A 13,324-nucleotide genomic window follows, 5' to 3' on the forward strand; every position below is an offset into this window, starting at 1 on the left:
CTGGTGGGGCTGACTCTGTCTGGGCTCCGATTTCCAGTTTAGATCATAATAGAGGGTGGTATTCATGGACACTCTGTTCCACTTAAAAACATTCCGGGAAGGAGACAAAAAGGGGACAAGCAGGGGTGGGGAGTGTGAGGGAGGGTAGGTGGCAGCAGGTAGCATCGGCCAGGATGGACAGCAGTGTTGTCAGTGTCTGCCAGGGAGCGGGCACTGATGCAGAACGGGATCATGGCCTCTGGCAGGGCTCCCAGCTCTTAGCATACAGGACCCCTCCCCTCTGAGAGGCCACCTGGGTTCTGGTTTCCGCTCAGGGACCCCTGGGGATATCACTTCACCTCTCTGGGCTTTAGTTGCCTCCTCTGTGAAACGAAGGAATTGGACTGCATCCCACCCAGCTCAAAAATTCTAGGATCCTCTTGCCAAGGGGGTGATGTAATAGCAGAGTTCTCAGAGAAAGCTGACTGTGGGCGCTGGACTTCACATCCCAGGCCAGCCCTGAGGTCGGCCCTGAGGTCCACTGCTCCCCGCTCCCTTCCCCCCACCCCCATCATCCCTTGCTGAGACTGCTGAAGAAAGACAGGCCTTTGCTATGCCCTGGGCCTGTGGGGATTAAAGGTATTCTCCTCAGCTGCCATCCTCACAAGGCCAGGTGGCTGTCTTTCCTCTGTGCTCCTGGGCACGCTGACGTGCCTTGGGCAGCTTGACAGCCACACTTTGCTTATGTCCTCAGGGTCGGTACAGCTCTAAGAAGTGGTGACTTGCAGGCCTACCCAGCCAGAAGGATGTTAAGGTTATCTGACCTCTGACCCCTTCACTATCTGCCTGGGGTTCCACGGTCTAGCAGGGTCCACCAGATAGGCACTGAGGGTTTGTTTCCTCTATACTGTGACTTCTCTTTCTACATGCCAACTAAAAGTTTCAGCAAGCAATAGCCCAACAGCTCAGAGAAGAGGCTGGAGTGGTGATGGTGGGCTTCCTGGAAGAGGTGCCTTTTCTCTGGCTATTGCTGTGACCACTCGCTCACACTGGGAGGCATCTGCTTCTCATGCCTTACTTTCCTGGCCTTCTCCTCCAGGTCACCTGACTTCGTTCCTGGTTCCAGATGCCTCACAGGTCATGAGCAAAGCCTGGAGTTGGGATTGGGAAGTGGGGTGTGGCGAGCGAGAGTACAGAAAAGACGAGAAGGAGGTATAGAAGGCCAGGCCAGCCTCTGGAGCAGGACAGACAAATCTGGACAGGCTTGTCTCAGTCCCCACCTTGAGTGCACGTGTGGAACTATGGACAAGTCCTGACGTCAGAACACGGTGTGCCTACTGTGCACCAGGCTTCCTGCTGGGCACTTACATGTGTCATCTCACAACCCATGCATGTTCTCATCCCCACTTCATAGATGGGAAAGCCGATTTAGAGAAGTCAAGTAACAGGCCTGCACTCCCAAAGTTGCGGTTGGCAGACCGAGGTTTTGCACCTGTCGAACCCTTGGGTGGCACAGGGCCCACTGCCTTGCACCTACTTCTTGAGAGTCTCGTGCGACCTGCCCCTCATGGACTGACCTCTCCCCTCTTCTCTCTAACCCTAGGTGCCCCTGGCCCTCCAGGACCAAGAGGACTCAAGGGAGATGTAGGCGTGAAAGGGCCTGTTGGTGGCAGAGGACCAAAAGGAGACGCTGGCAGCTTGGGTCCCCCAGGACCCCAGGGTCCTCAGGGGCAGCCTGGGGAAACTGGACCTGTAGGAGAAAGGGGGCCGGTCGGCCTGCGAGGGTTCCCAGGACTCAAAGGCTCAAAGGGCAGCTTTGGAAATGGAGGCCCCAAAGGACAGCCAGGCCCCAAAGGGGATGTGGGGCCCCCAGGGCCAGAGGGGCCCCCAGGGTCTCCAGGACCCTCAGGGCCTCAGGGAAAACCGGGGATTGCCGGGAAGACGGGTTCACAAGGTCAGCGGGGGCCCATGGGGCCTAAGGGTGAACCCGGGATCCAGGGTCCCCCTGGCCTCCCCGGACCCCCGGGCCCACCAGGAAGCCAGAGCCGCTACTGAGCAGGGTCCAAGTCCCACACTGCCACACAGAATGCCGGGAAGGGGACTCGGGGCAGAGCAAGCGCCCAGAAGTCGCACTTACAGAAAGTTGTGGTCCTTTGATTCCGAAGAGGGTTGCCCCAAGGCCTGCCCCTGTACCTTTGGGCTCCCCAGTAGTGACTGTACCATAGAAAGCAGCCCCTCTCTCTCACACACACAAACACACACACACACACACACACACGCACACACACACGCATGCATTTCCCTGCTGGCCAGGGAGACCAAATGGGTTTCCCTGGCTGGGCAGGAGGAGAGGGCAGAAGACACCCACCCCCCCACCCCCCAGTGACTGAGCCTGCCAGGGAGGTGGCTACCTCGGGAGGAAGGTCTTGAATCTGTCTCTGAATTGGTGACCAACTTCAGTCTTTTCAGCATCTTCACACCCATTGCAGCCAGCAGTTTTCTGGGGTCCCCCAGCGGTTGAAAAAACCCAGGAAAACTTTTGCAGGGGATTATGGTTCAAACGCTAGGAACAAGGTGGGTTTGGCAACCGCCAGCCCCTCCCTGTTACTATGGGAGCAGAGTCCTGGGACCTGCCCTGTCTCATGCAGGACAGAGGAACCCTCCAGGGCCATCATTCTCCAGCCCTGTGCACTGTGCACCCAGGACCACGGCAATTTTTTTTTCACACCTCCAGAAAATGTCTCGCTTCATCCTTGCCTCCACCTCTCAGGAGCATTTCAGAAGGAATCCAAGCAGGAGTTTCACCTGCATGGGGATGCCCTCCAGGCCCTGGAGCATTCTGCCAAAGTGGTGCCCAGCCTTGGAAGCTGGAGTAGGGTTGGTGGAGGCTGTGGCCACTAGGCTGCCTATGAAGCTGTCCCCTCGCTGTCCATTCCTAGGGTGGGCCCCTCAGCAGTGTCTGCGGGAAGGCTGACCCCTGATCACAGGGCAGCCCTCTCTCCTGCACTCATTTCCCCTCCTGCCCACAGCTGCTCGCTGACCTCACCCCACCATGACCCAGAATGGCCTGAGGCCCCTCTGCAGAGCGGCACACCTGAACGAGAAGGGAAGGGCCTGATCGTCCAGAAGAGGCTCATTTGGACGTCACCTCTCACCCACCCCCAACTTCCTGTGCACCATGGCCAAAAGGAGCACAGGCACGTTCCCCCAGCAGGGAGAAGGCCACCCATAGATAGGCTCAACTCACTGTGAAGTGGCCCTGCCTTCATGTTCCCGTAGAGCCCAACCAACCCTGGGGTGGGGCATGGAGCGGTTGCCTCCCCAGCCTGACTCAGATACCAGCCCCTCTCCCCATTCCAGTAGCCTTAATGCCACCTCCCTTCTCGTGATAGATGTGCAACTGGTTTGCACTCCCGCCCACCCCACCCCCCACTGCCATGTAATTCTCCTGTCTACATATAATATCATGCAACATACTATTATTGACTCAGTAAAGAGCTGTTTCCAGGAGGGAGGTGTCTTCTGATCCTTTCTGCCGAACCTTTCTGGCATGATGTCTTCAGGGGCTCCTCCTCACCCAGCTTTTGAAGAGGAACCAGTGCACAAGGGCCTAGGTATTCAGTCCCACTGTGGCGCCTGGGCCCAAAGCCCTGGCCCCTCACTCCAAAAAACACTGAGCTCTGCTAGAAGTTCACAGTGGTCCTACTGGGATGAGGGACAAAGGGTGTCTGAGGGGATTAGTCAGGAAGAGCAGGAACTCAGTGGGAAACAAGACGAACTTGATGAATCTGGCAGCAGGGCCCTGGAGGTTTTTGACCGAAATGAGACAAAAATCAGACAGACTTGGACACCTGGTTGATACCTCTTACTTCCCTTCTTTTGTCTCTAAGACAAGGAGATAAAACAGAAAAGGAAGACACCAGGCCAGGCCTGCCCAAGGGGCCTGGGTCTCTAGGGTCCACAGGGCACAAAGGACAGCTGGGTCCCCTGTGAATCAGCCAGCCTCCTCCAGGAAACAGGAGTGCCTGAGGGAGCTCTGCCTTCAGGGACCAGCTTTTAAGGCATATGTCTTAGTGCCTTGGGGACGTTATAATAGAATACCACAGTTTGGGGGGTTTATAAACAACAACAATTTATTTCTCGTCGTTCTGGAGGCTGGAAGTCCAAGATCAAGGTGCTGATTCTTCCTGGCTTGCAGATGGCTACCTTCTTGCTGTGTGCTCACATGGTTGGAAGAGAGAGCTGTCGGGGGCAAGTAGGGGTGGGGAGAGGCTCTCTTCCTCTTCTTAGAAGGCCACAGTCTTGTTGGATTAGGGCCTGCCCTTAGGACTTCATTTTCCCCTTTATTACCTCCCAAGACCCCATCTCCGGATACAGTCACATTGGGGATTGGGTCTTCAACAAATGGATTTTGTGGGGACACAGTTCCATTCACAGACCCTGGCAGTGTTTGCCATTCCATAAACATCAGTCATGATCATGACGGTCCCCAGGATGCAAAAAGAGCTTCTTGAATCTTAGTGGCACTTGTCACTTTCCTCTGCAGATGCGTGGCCAGAGCTGGCACCCCTGAACGCTCCCACTCCCACATCTCCTGCATGGTTAGAGGTCCTGCAGGGCCAAGCTGGGAACCGTCAGGCTCAGCTGCTTTGCTTTTCAAGTGAGAAACCAAAGGCTGAGGGCAGCTGAGGGGTTTACTGCCCATCTGGGACTAGAGCTCGGGTCTCTTGGTTCCTGGTCAATGCCATTTCTCACGTCTGTTTTTGCCACAACTCCAGTTCTCAGGCCACTTTGCTGTTGGTTAGGACAACTGGGCAGCTTCTGCTGTACATTCCCCAGAAAATACCCCCACGCAACCCTTCTCTGTCTCACCTCATCAGATAGCCCCTGGTACTAATGTGACCGTTCAGAGTTATCGTTATAGGTACTGCTGAAAATCCCAAGAGCTGACCACAGGGGTTGTCAGGGCGGGCAATGAGAACCATAGAGCTTGTAGCAAACACTGTGGGTCGCTATGTTGTTCTGCGCATAAAGTTGGTGAAAAGGATCCATCCGCAGCTGAGTGGGGAGGTTGGGTGGGCTCCACGATGAAGTCCCTCCGTGGACATGGAACCGGGGCAGGTCACGCGTCTGCCCTGTTGGGCCCTTCATTCATTGTGGGACTGTGGGGCCCTCTTCGACCTTCAGTTTCGTAATCAAGAAACAGAGCGTGGCCGGTCTTGACTCCTTCTGGGAGTCATATGGAATGTGCCAGATTCCTGTGTCCTGCCATTCTAACCAAGTGCTCTTTCTCCTGTCTGGCTTGGTGGCTTTCCTGGAACTTGCCAGGGCCAAGAAAGTAGTAGAGCCTGAACCCAGACGGAGAGGCTGGCTGAATTGCAGTCACTGGATTAAAACCATGGCCTTAGCAGTTGGGGTGTTTTAATCCCCACCAGATTTGCAAAGCCTTGAGAGCTCCTGCACCTCCTTCTAAGAAAGGCAAGGGGGGCTTCCTGGAGGCCGCAGGCCTGGAGCACGTCCTTGAGCAGCTCTGAAAACCCCAAGCCCCTCCAGCATTCCTCCCCAGCAGCATCACTGCGCCTCCAGCCCGGGGTAGGACAGGGGGCTGGGCAGAACCTCCAGGCCTTCCCTCAGCTCCTCTTCCCTGGCAGGTGCTGAGCTCGCAATGTCTGCTGCACCAGCCCTGGACACACCTGTCAAAACAGAGCCATGGGAGAGGGGAGTGGAGCGCAGACAAACAGGGTCTGACTGCTGGTACTTTCTAGCAGGGCTGGGTGGGGCTGGGCTGGGTTAGCAAGGGACTGCCTGGATACATAGGCAGGTGGCCTGCTGAGCTTGATTTGCAGAAGCACAGGTCATTTGTTTTCCTTGCCTTCACCTATCCAGGCCTTTTGTTTTCTTTTCAACACTTCAAAGCGCAAGGCTCCGTGTTTGATGTGGTAGGAGACGTGCAAAAATTGGTGCCGTGCTCTCAGCAAGGACAACCACCCAGGAGACCATAAATATGCAGACTGTGGGCCTCCACCCCAGACCACTGCTTCAGAATCACAGAGATGGGCTGAGAGAAGGGGGGAGGGGGGGAATTCCCCAGGGAATTCAGATTTCCCACATGTGTAAGAGACAAAGAAAAGAAAACATTATTTTTTGGATTTATGTATACTATCTCATCTGATCCTCACAAACCAAATGTATCTTCAATTTATGGGTCAGAAAACAAGGCTCAGAAAAGTAAAATAATTCGCTCAAGGCCACATAGCTGTTACGTGAATTTGAACCCAGGATGTTTGGAAGCCAGCTCTCCCGAGCTACTTCTTACAGAATCAGGGAGTCAGTGGAGCCTGTGTTTCGCACCTGAGAAAGCTGAGATTCTCAGAAACGGACTTGCTTGAGGCCCCAGAGTAGGCTAGTGACAAAGCTGTAACAAAGCCCCAAACCTCGGCGCTGCCAGGCTTGCCGCATCGTGGCTGCCTTGATGCTAACCATAACTAGGGATGAGCCAGAACAGTGCAGGAGGTAGAGGCAAAAGCATGCTTCCCACTGCGAAAGCTGAGGGCTTCAAGAAGGAAGCCACACGCCCACCCTCAGCCAGGCTGCTAACCTCCCTATGTCCTTTTCCCGAAACGTAAGGTCTCCAAAATGGGTGCCCAACTAAACCCTCCAGGGTGAGGAACAAGCTATTAAATATTAAAACATCTTCTTATGTTTCATCCATTCGAGGTCACACTTTGTTTTCACATAATCAGATGTGACATGAAGTCAGCCAAAAAGTTTGGAATGACCAAGGATACGAATTGAAAATGAATTTGCATTTACTATCCTTAATGATCAACATTATCCTACGTGCAATTATGCCTTGAGACATTAGCCAATAATAGAAATACAGAAAACAATTTATGAATAAATAAATTTACGTATATTAGGAGATTAAAAAAAATGATCAGAACATTTTAATAATGGGGGATGTGAAGCAAAATATTTGAACACCACTGCCCTAAGCCAACGCTGTTGCTTCTGCCATTCTCCCTTGTGATACAGCAGAACCCCCCATATGAGAAGGGAGAAAAAAACCTCCACATGATGGTTTTACCCAGATTTGGAATCTGACGGTTCTTTTTCCTTCTGAACCCCCAGAACTTCTAAATGTCCCAGATGCCTGACCTCCCAAGTTTACAAGGTGGAACTTGATTGCTCCCCATCATCCATCATTGTCCTTATTTCAGCTTCACAGAGCGCCCTTCTTCTAGACACAGAAACATTAAAAAACTTAATAGGCAGTGTGGGGATCCCACTGAATGTGTTCACTCACTTCAACAAACAGTCGTTGAGTTGCAACGAGCCGCACACTGTACTCAGGATGGGAGAGGTGGGTTCCAGGATCATTTTAGCTTCCTGCCCAGGAATGTTTTTCAAACCACCTCACAGAGAAGTGGGGCCCGAATAGAGAGCACTGGTCTCACTGGGTGGAAGGAATAAAGGTTGTATTGTAGTTTGAGCTGCCAAGGCAACTAGAATCGGGTACCAGACAGGGCACTGGATAGGAGGGAGCTGTGCAGAAAAGGAGCTCAGAAATCTGCAGAGTTCCCTGGCGTGGTTGGCTCAAATGTGCAGGGTTAGAATCTGTGGGTGTCTGTGAGCTGACTCTAGACCCACAGCAACAAAGCCTAAAATCAACATCCTTCTTTCAATAGTTGTTAGAACAAGCAAGTATAAAGGCAGTAAGAATATAGGAAATCTGAACAATACTATCAACCAGTTAGACTTAATGATGTGAGAAAAACACTGCACCCAACAAGAGGTGAATAGTCATTCTTTTCAAAGGCAGATAAAGCATTTACCAAGACAGAGCACGATGTGGGCCATAAAAGAAGCATCAATAAATTCAAAATAATTCAAGCTATACAGAATAGATTCTCTGACCACATGGAATTAAATTAGAAATGAATACAGAAAGATATCTGCGAAGTCTCCAAATAAATGGAAACTAAACAACACACTTTTAATTGCCCTTGGGTCAAAGAAAACCACAAGAGAGATTGGAAAGTATTTTGAGCTTCATGAAAATGAAAACAAACCTAATATATCAAAATTTGTGTGATATAGCTAAAGCAATGCTTGGAGGGAAATTTATGACATTAAACACTTAGGTTAGAAAAGAAAACAAGCTCTCAGGTCAATGACCTAAACTTCAACCGGAAAAAAACTAGAAAAACAAGAGCAATTTAAATGCAAAATAAATGGAAGACAAGAGATAATAAGATAAGAAATAAAAGAAAAAAAAACAAAATATAGAGAAAAATTCATTTAAAAAATGCTGGTTCTTTGAGAAGATCAATAAAGGGGTAAGCCTCTAGTCAGGCTAATCAGAAATAAGAGACACAAATTACCACTACCAAGAACAAGAGTGGGGACATTATGACAGATCCTACAGACATGACAAGAATAATAAGGGCATATTATGAACAACTTTAAGCCAAAAAAGTCATCAACTTAGATGAAATGGACAAATCTCTTGAAAAACACAAACTACCACACCTCACTCGAGAAGAAATAGATAATAATAAATGTGAATAGCTCTATAACTATGGAAGAAATATATTTTAGTTAAAAAAAAAAAACTTTCTCACAGAGAAAACTCCAGACTCAGATAAGCTCACTGATGAATTCTGCCAAACTTTTAAAGAAAAAAAAAACAACAAATTCTACATGAACTCTTTCAAAAACTAGAAGAGAAGGGAACACTTGCCACTCATTCTATGAGTCTAGCATTACCTTGATAACAAAACCTGATATATATTATAGGAAAAGAAAGTCATTATAAGAAAAAGAAAACTATAGGTCAATATCCTTAGAACACAGAAGCAAGATTTCATAACAAAATTTTAGAAATTGAAACCAACAATATATAAGACAAATAATATATCATGAATGAGTTTATCTCAGGAATGCAAAGTTGTTTTAACACTCAAAATCAATATAATTCATCACATTAATAGAAAATAAACCAATATGATCATCTCTATAGATACAGAAAAAACATTTGAAAAAATGCAAAATTCATTTATTAAAAAAACCTCACAGCACACTAGGAATAGAATGAGCTGTTGCCAATCTGATAAAGAACATCCTAAAAATAAATAAATAAATAAATAAATAAATAAATAAATAAATAAACAAACAAACAAACAAACCCTACCATGAAAAATTATATTTAATAGTGAAATAAATTACCAATAAATTTGACAAAAATATGTGTAAGACCTGAAATTTAGAGAACTGAAAATTATAAAACATTGCTGTGAGAAACTAAGGAAGACCTAAATAAATATAGATACATAAAATGTTCATGGATCAGAAGACTCTATATTGTTATAATATGAATTTTCCATATTGATATATAGATTCAATGTAATCCTAATAAAAATCCCATCAGGAATTTTTTGTTTTTTAGAAATTGATAAGCTCATTCTAAAATTTATTTGGGGATGCAAAGGACCTAGAAAAGCAAAAATAATTTTTAAAAAGAAGAACAAAGTTGGAGGACTCACAGTATAGGATGTACAAAGCTATAGTAAATCATGATAATGTGGTATTAGTAGACACGCGTAGACTCAGTGACCAAAGCTACAGAATAGAGCGTTTGAAATAGATCTATGTATATATTGTCTATTGATTTTCAACAAGGGTGCCAAAGCAATTCAATGGAGAAAGAATAATCTTTACAAAAAATGGTTCTAGAACAATAGTATAATGATATTAGTGCAGGAAAAGAATGTCAATGTCATTAGTGATCAGGGAAATACAAAGTAAAACCACAGTGAGGTACCATTGCACTGCACCTATTAGAATAGCTATGAAAAATACCCACCATGCCAAGAGTTGGTGAATATGTAAAGCAATGGAAACTATCATACATTGCTGGTAGGAATATAAAATGATACAAGCACTTTGGAAAACAGTTTGTTTGGTATACTTTAAAAAGTTAAACATATACCTATCAGGTGGTTCAGCCATTCCACCCCTAGAAATATACCCAAGAGAAATAAAAACATATATCCAAAAACACTTGTGCAAGAATATTCATAGAAGATTTATTCAAAATAGCCAAAGAGTAAAAACAAACCAAATATCCATCATCAGGAGAATGGACAAGCAAGTTGTGGTACATTCATACAATGGAATAAAAATGAAAATATTAGTGTTAGACACAAAAGTATGGATGAATCTTAAAATAATTATGCTGAGTGAAAGGAGCTGTAAAAAAATTAAAAAGCACACAGTGCTTGATTCCATTTATACGAAATTCTAGAACAGGCAAAACAAATTAAGGGTGGTAGAAATAAGATTAGTGGTTACTTAGGGTAGAAGTGGGGTGTAATTGACTGTAAAGAGGCAAGAGATAATTTTCTAAGGTGAAGGAAATGTTCTATATCTTGATTAGAGATGGTGATTTTATACACGTGTTTACATTTGTCAAAACTCACCAAATTATGCATTTAAAATGTATTCATGTTATTGTATGTAAATTACACATCAATAAAACTGATTATGAAAAACAAGTAGGATACCTACCACATTTTACTCAGTAGAATAATTAAAGCTAAAAAGACTTAAAATGTCTACCATTAGTGAGGATGTTCCTGATGAGAGTGTAAAATGATAGAACCTCTCTGGAAAACGGGTTGGCAGTTTCTTATAAAGGTAAACACACACCTACCCTATGATTCAGCACTTCCACTCCTAGGTGTTTACCCAAGAGAAATAAAAACATATTCCACAAAAAGACTTGTATAAAAACATTCATAACAGCTTTCATCATAATTGCCCAAACCTGGAAACAGCCCAAATAACCATCAACAGAGGAATGAATAAATAAATTGTGGTATTTTCATGCAATAAAATACGAATTACTCAAAAAAAAGGAGAAGGTGGGGGTGAGAGGCGGGGAGAGGATAAAGAAAAGGGAGAGAGTGAACAACAAAAAAATACAACCAACATCATAGAAAACACTCAAAAACACAATATTGAAGAAAAGCTAGACCCAAAAGAGCACATGGCACGTATAGCATGATTCCATTTTTTTACATTGTAGAAGAGGCAAAGTTACTCTTCCACGCTCAAGATCAGAATAGCTGCTGCCTCAGGTTGTGCAGGGGACAATCAGGGAGTGACAGAGTGCGTAAGACCAGTTTCTGCTGTCCTGGAAATGGTCTACATATTAATAGATGTGTGATTTACACAGATGCAAGTATATGGTAACACTCATCAAACTATACAGAGATCTGTGCATAAATTAACACTCAATTTTTGAAAATCATAAAAAAATAGAAATTCACTTCTAAAAGCTCATAAATCAAAAAAGAAAGTGTAATAAAAATGAGGTTGAAATAGATATAGAAAATACTTTAAAGCTATTTCATAAGGAAAAGACTAACTCTCAGAAGCTGAGGAATGTAGCTGAGGCAGGACTAGCAGAGAAAACACTCACTTATCTTAGAAAGGCTAAAATTAATGAGCTAAATGTCCAACTTAAAAAGCTTGAAGTACACCATAACACACATAAAGAAAGTAGAAGAAGGAAATAATGAAGGGCAGAAGTTAATGAAATGGGAAAAAGAAGGTTTTGAATAGAGAGGATCAAGAAAGCCAAAAGTTGTTTTTTTTAAAAGACTAATAAAATTGATAAACCCTAGGTAATATTGATCAAGAAAAATGAAAGAAAGCATAAATAAAGACCATTAGGAATGAAAAGATAACCTAAAGAGGAAACATTATAAACATTTGATGCCACTAAATTTAAAAACTTATATGGAACAAATTCATAGGAAAATGTAACTCACCAAAACTGACTCTAGAAGTAGAAAACAAGAATACTGTGACACCATTAAAGAAACTGAATTGGTGGTTTAATACTATGTTCCCACAAAGGGAACACCAGGTCCATCCACAAAAAGACTAAAGGCAAATTCTACCAAAACATTCAAAGAAGACACAATTCCAAGCCAACATAAATTCTCCCAGAGAATAGAAAAAAAGTAGGGAGCTTTTCCGAACTTATTCTATGAGGATAGAAACCCTCATTATCAAAACCAGAAAAGGAAATAGATAAATAGATGTAGAAAAAGCATTTAGTGAATTAAGCAGCCATTCATCACTTTTAAGAAATCTTATCAAACTAGGAATGAAAGGGAACTTTTAAACCTAAAATGTAGTATTTATTAAAAAAGTCCCCAGCAAACATCTTTCATAAAGGTAAAAAACTGAATGTATTCCCTTTAAGAAAACCAGACATTACATACCTCCTGATATGATGCAATAGAAAGTACCCAGCACCACCTACGTAAACTTGCCAAAGAAAAGAAAGAAAAGAAAATTGACCCCACGTGTAATCAAGACTCTAGATCTGTCTTCCAGTTTGTATACAATAGCTCCAAAGAGAAAAACATAATACCATCTTCATGATCTTGAGATGTTGGCCAGTCAAACCCAGAATGACTCAGTTTCGTCAACAAATAAATGGCACGGGAAAAGTAAAGAGTAGATGGAATGTTGTAGATTAAAACACATTCCACTTCTGGGTACTTATCTGAAGAAAACAAAAACACTAACTTGAAAGACATATGCACCCCCATGTTCCTTGCAGCATTGTTTATAATAGCCAAGATATGGAAACATCCTAAGTGTCCATCAATGGATGAATGGATAAAGAAGAGGTGGTACATATACATGATGGGATATTACTCAGCCATAGAAAAGAATTAAATCTTGCCATTTGTGACAGCATGGATGGACCTTGAGGGCATTAGGTAAGTGAAATAATTCGGGCAGAGAAAGACAAATACCATGTGATCTCATGTATATGTGGAATATTAAAAAAAAAAACAGGCTCATAGATACAGAGATCAGATTGGTTGGTTGCAGAGGTAGGCGTGGGCAAAACAGGTGAAGGGGTCAAGAGATACAAACTTCCAGTTATAAATATCCTGGAGATGTAATGTGGTAGCATGGCAAATATAGGTAATTAATATTTTAATATTGTATTGCATATTTGAAAATTGCTAAGAGAGTAAATCTTAAAGTTTTCATCACAAGAAAAAAATTCTGTGACTATGAGTATGTATAGTGATAGAAGCTAACTAGACTAATTTCACTGATCATTTCACAATATACAAAAATATTGAATCATTATGTTGTACACCTGAAACTAATATAATGTTGTATGTCAATTATACCTCAATTTAAAAAAAAGAGAGACTTAAGGGCCGGCCGAGTGGCGCGATGGTTAAGAACTGGCTTGGGATGCCAGAGGGCCCCGGTTCGGATCCCACATATGAGGGCCAGTGACACT

The 13,324-nt window shown here is 44.5% G+C and overlaps 1 protein-coding gene across 2 annotated transcripts in view; it reads left to right on the forward strand.

Moving 5' to 3' along the window:
- The window catches only part of SCARA3 (scavenger receptor class A member 3), a 38,434-nt gene extending 34,945 nt beyond the window's left edge, over positions 1-3,489 (forward strand). For both annotated transcript variants that reach the window (XM_019636205.1, XM_019636206.1), the window contains one exon: positions 1,583-3,489. In XM_019636205.1, coding sequence (XP_019491750.1) covers positions 1,583-2,034 — 452 coding nt within the window. In that variant the 3' untranslated portion in view covers positions 2,035-3,489. The remainder of the gene's footprint in view (positions 1-1,582) is intronic.
- The last annotated feature ends 9,835 nt before the right edge of the window (positions 3,490-13,324 follow it).

This window comes from Hipposideros armiger, unplaced genomic scaffold (genome assembly GCF_001890085.2).
Source record: "Hipposideros armiger isolate ML-2016 unplaced genomic scaffold, ASM189008v1 scaffold_27, whole genome shotgun sequence".
Taxonomy (NCBI): domain Eukaryota; kingdom Metazoa; phylum Chordata; class Mammalia; order Chiroptera; family Hipposideridae; genus Hipposideros; species Hipposideros armiger.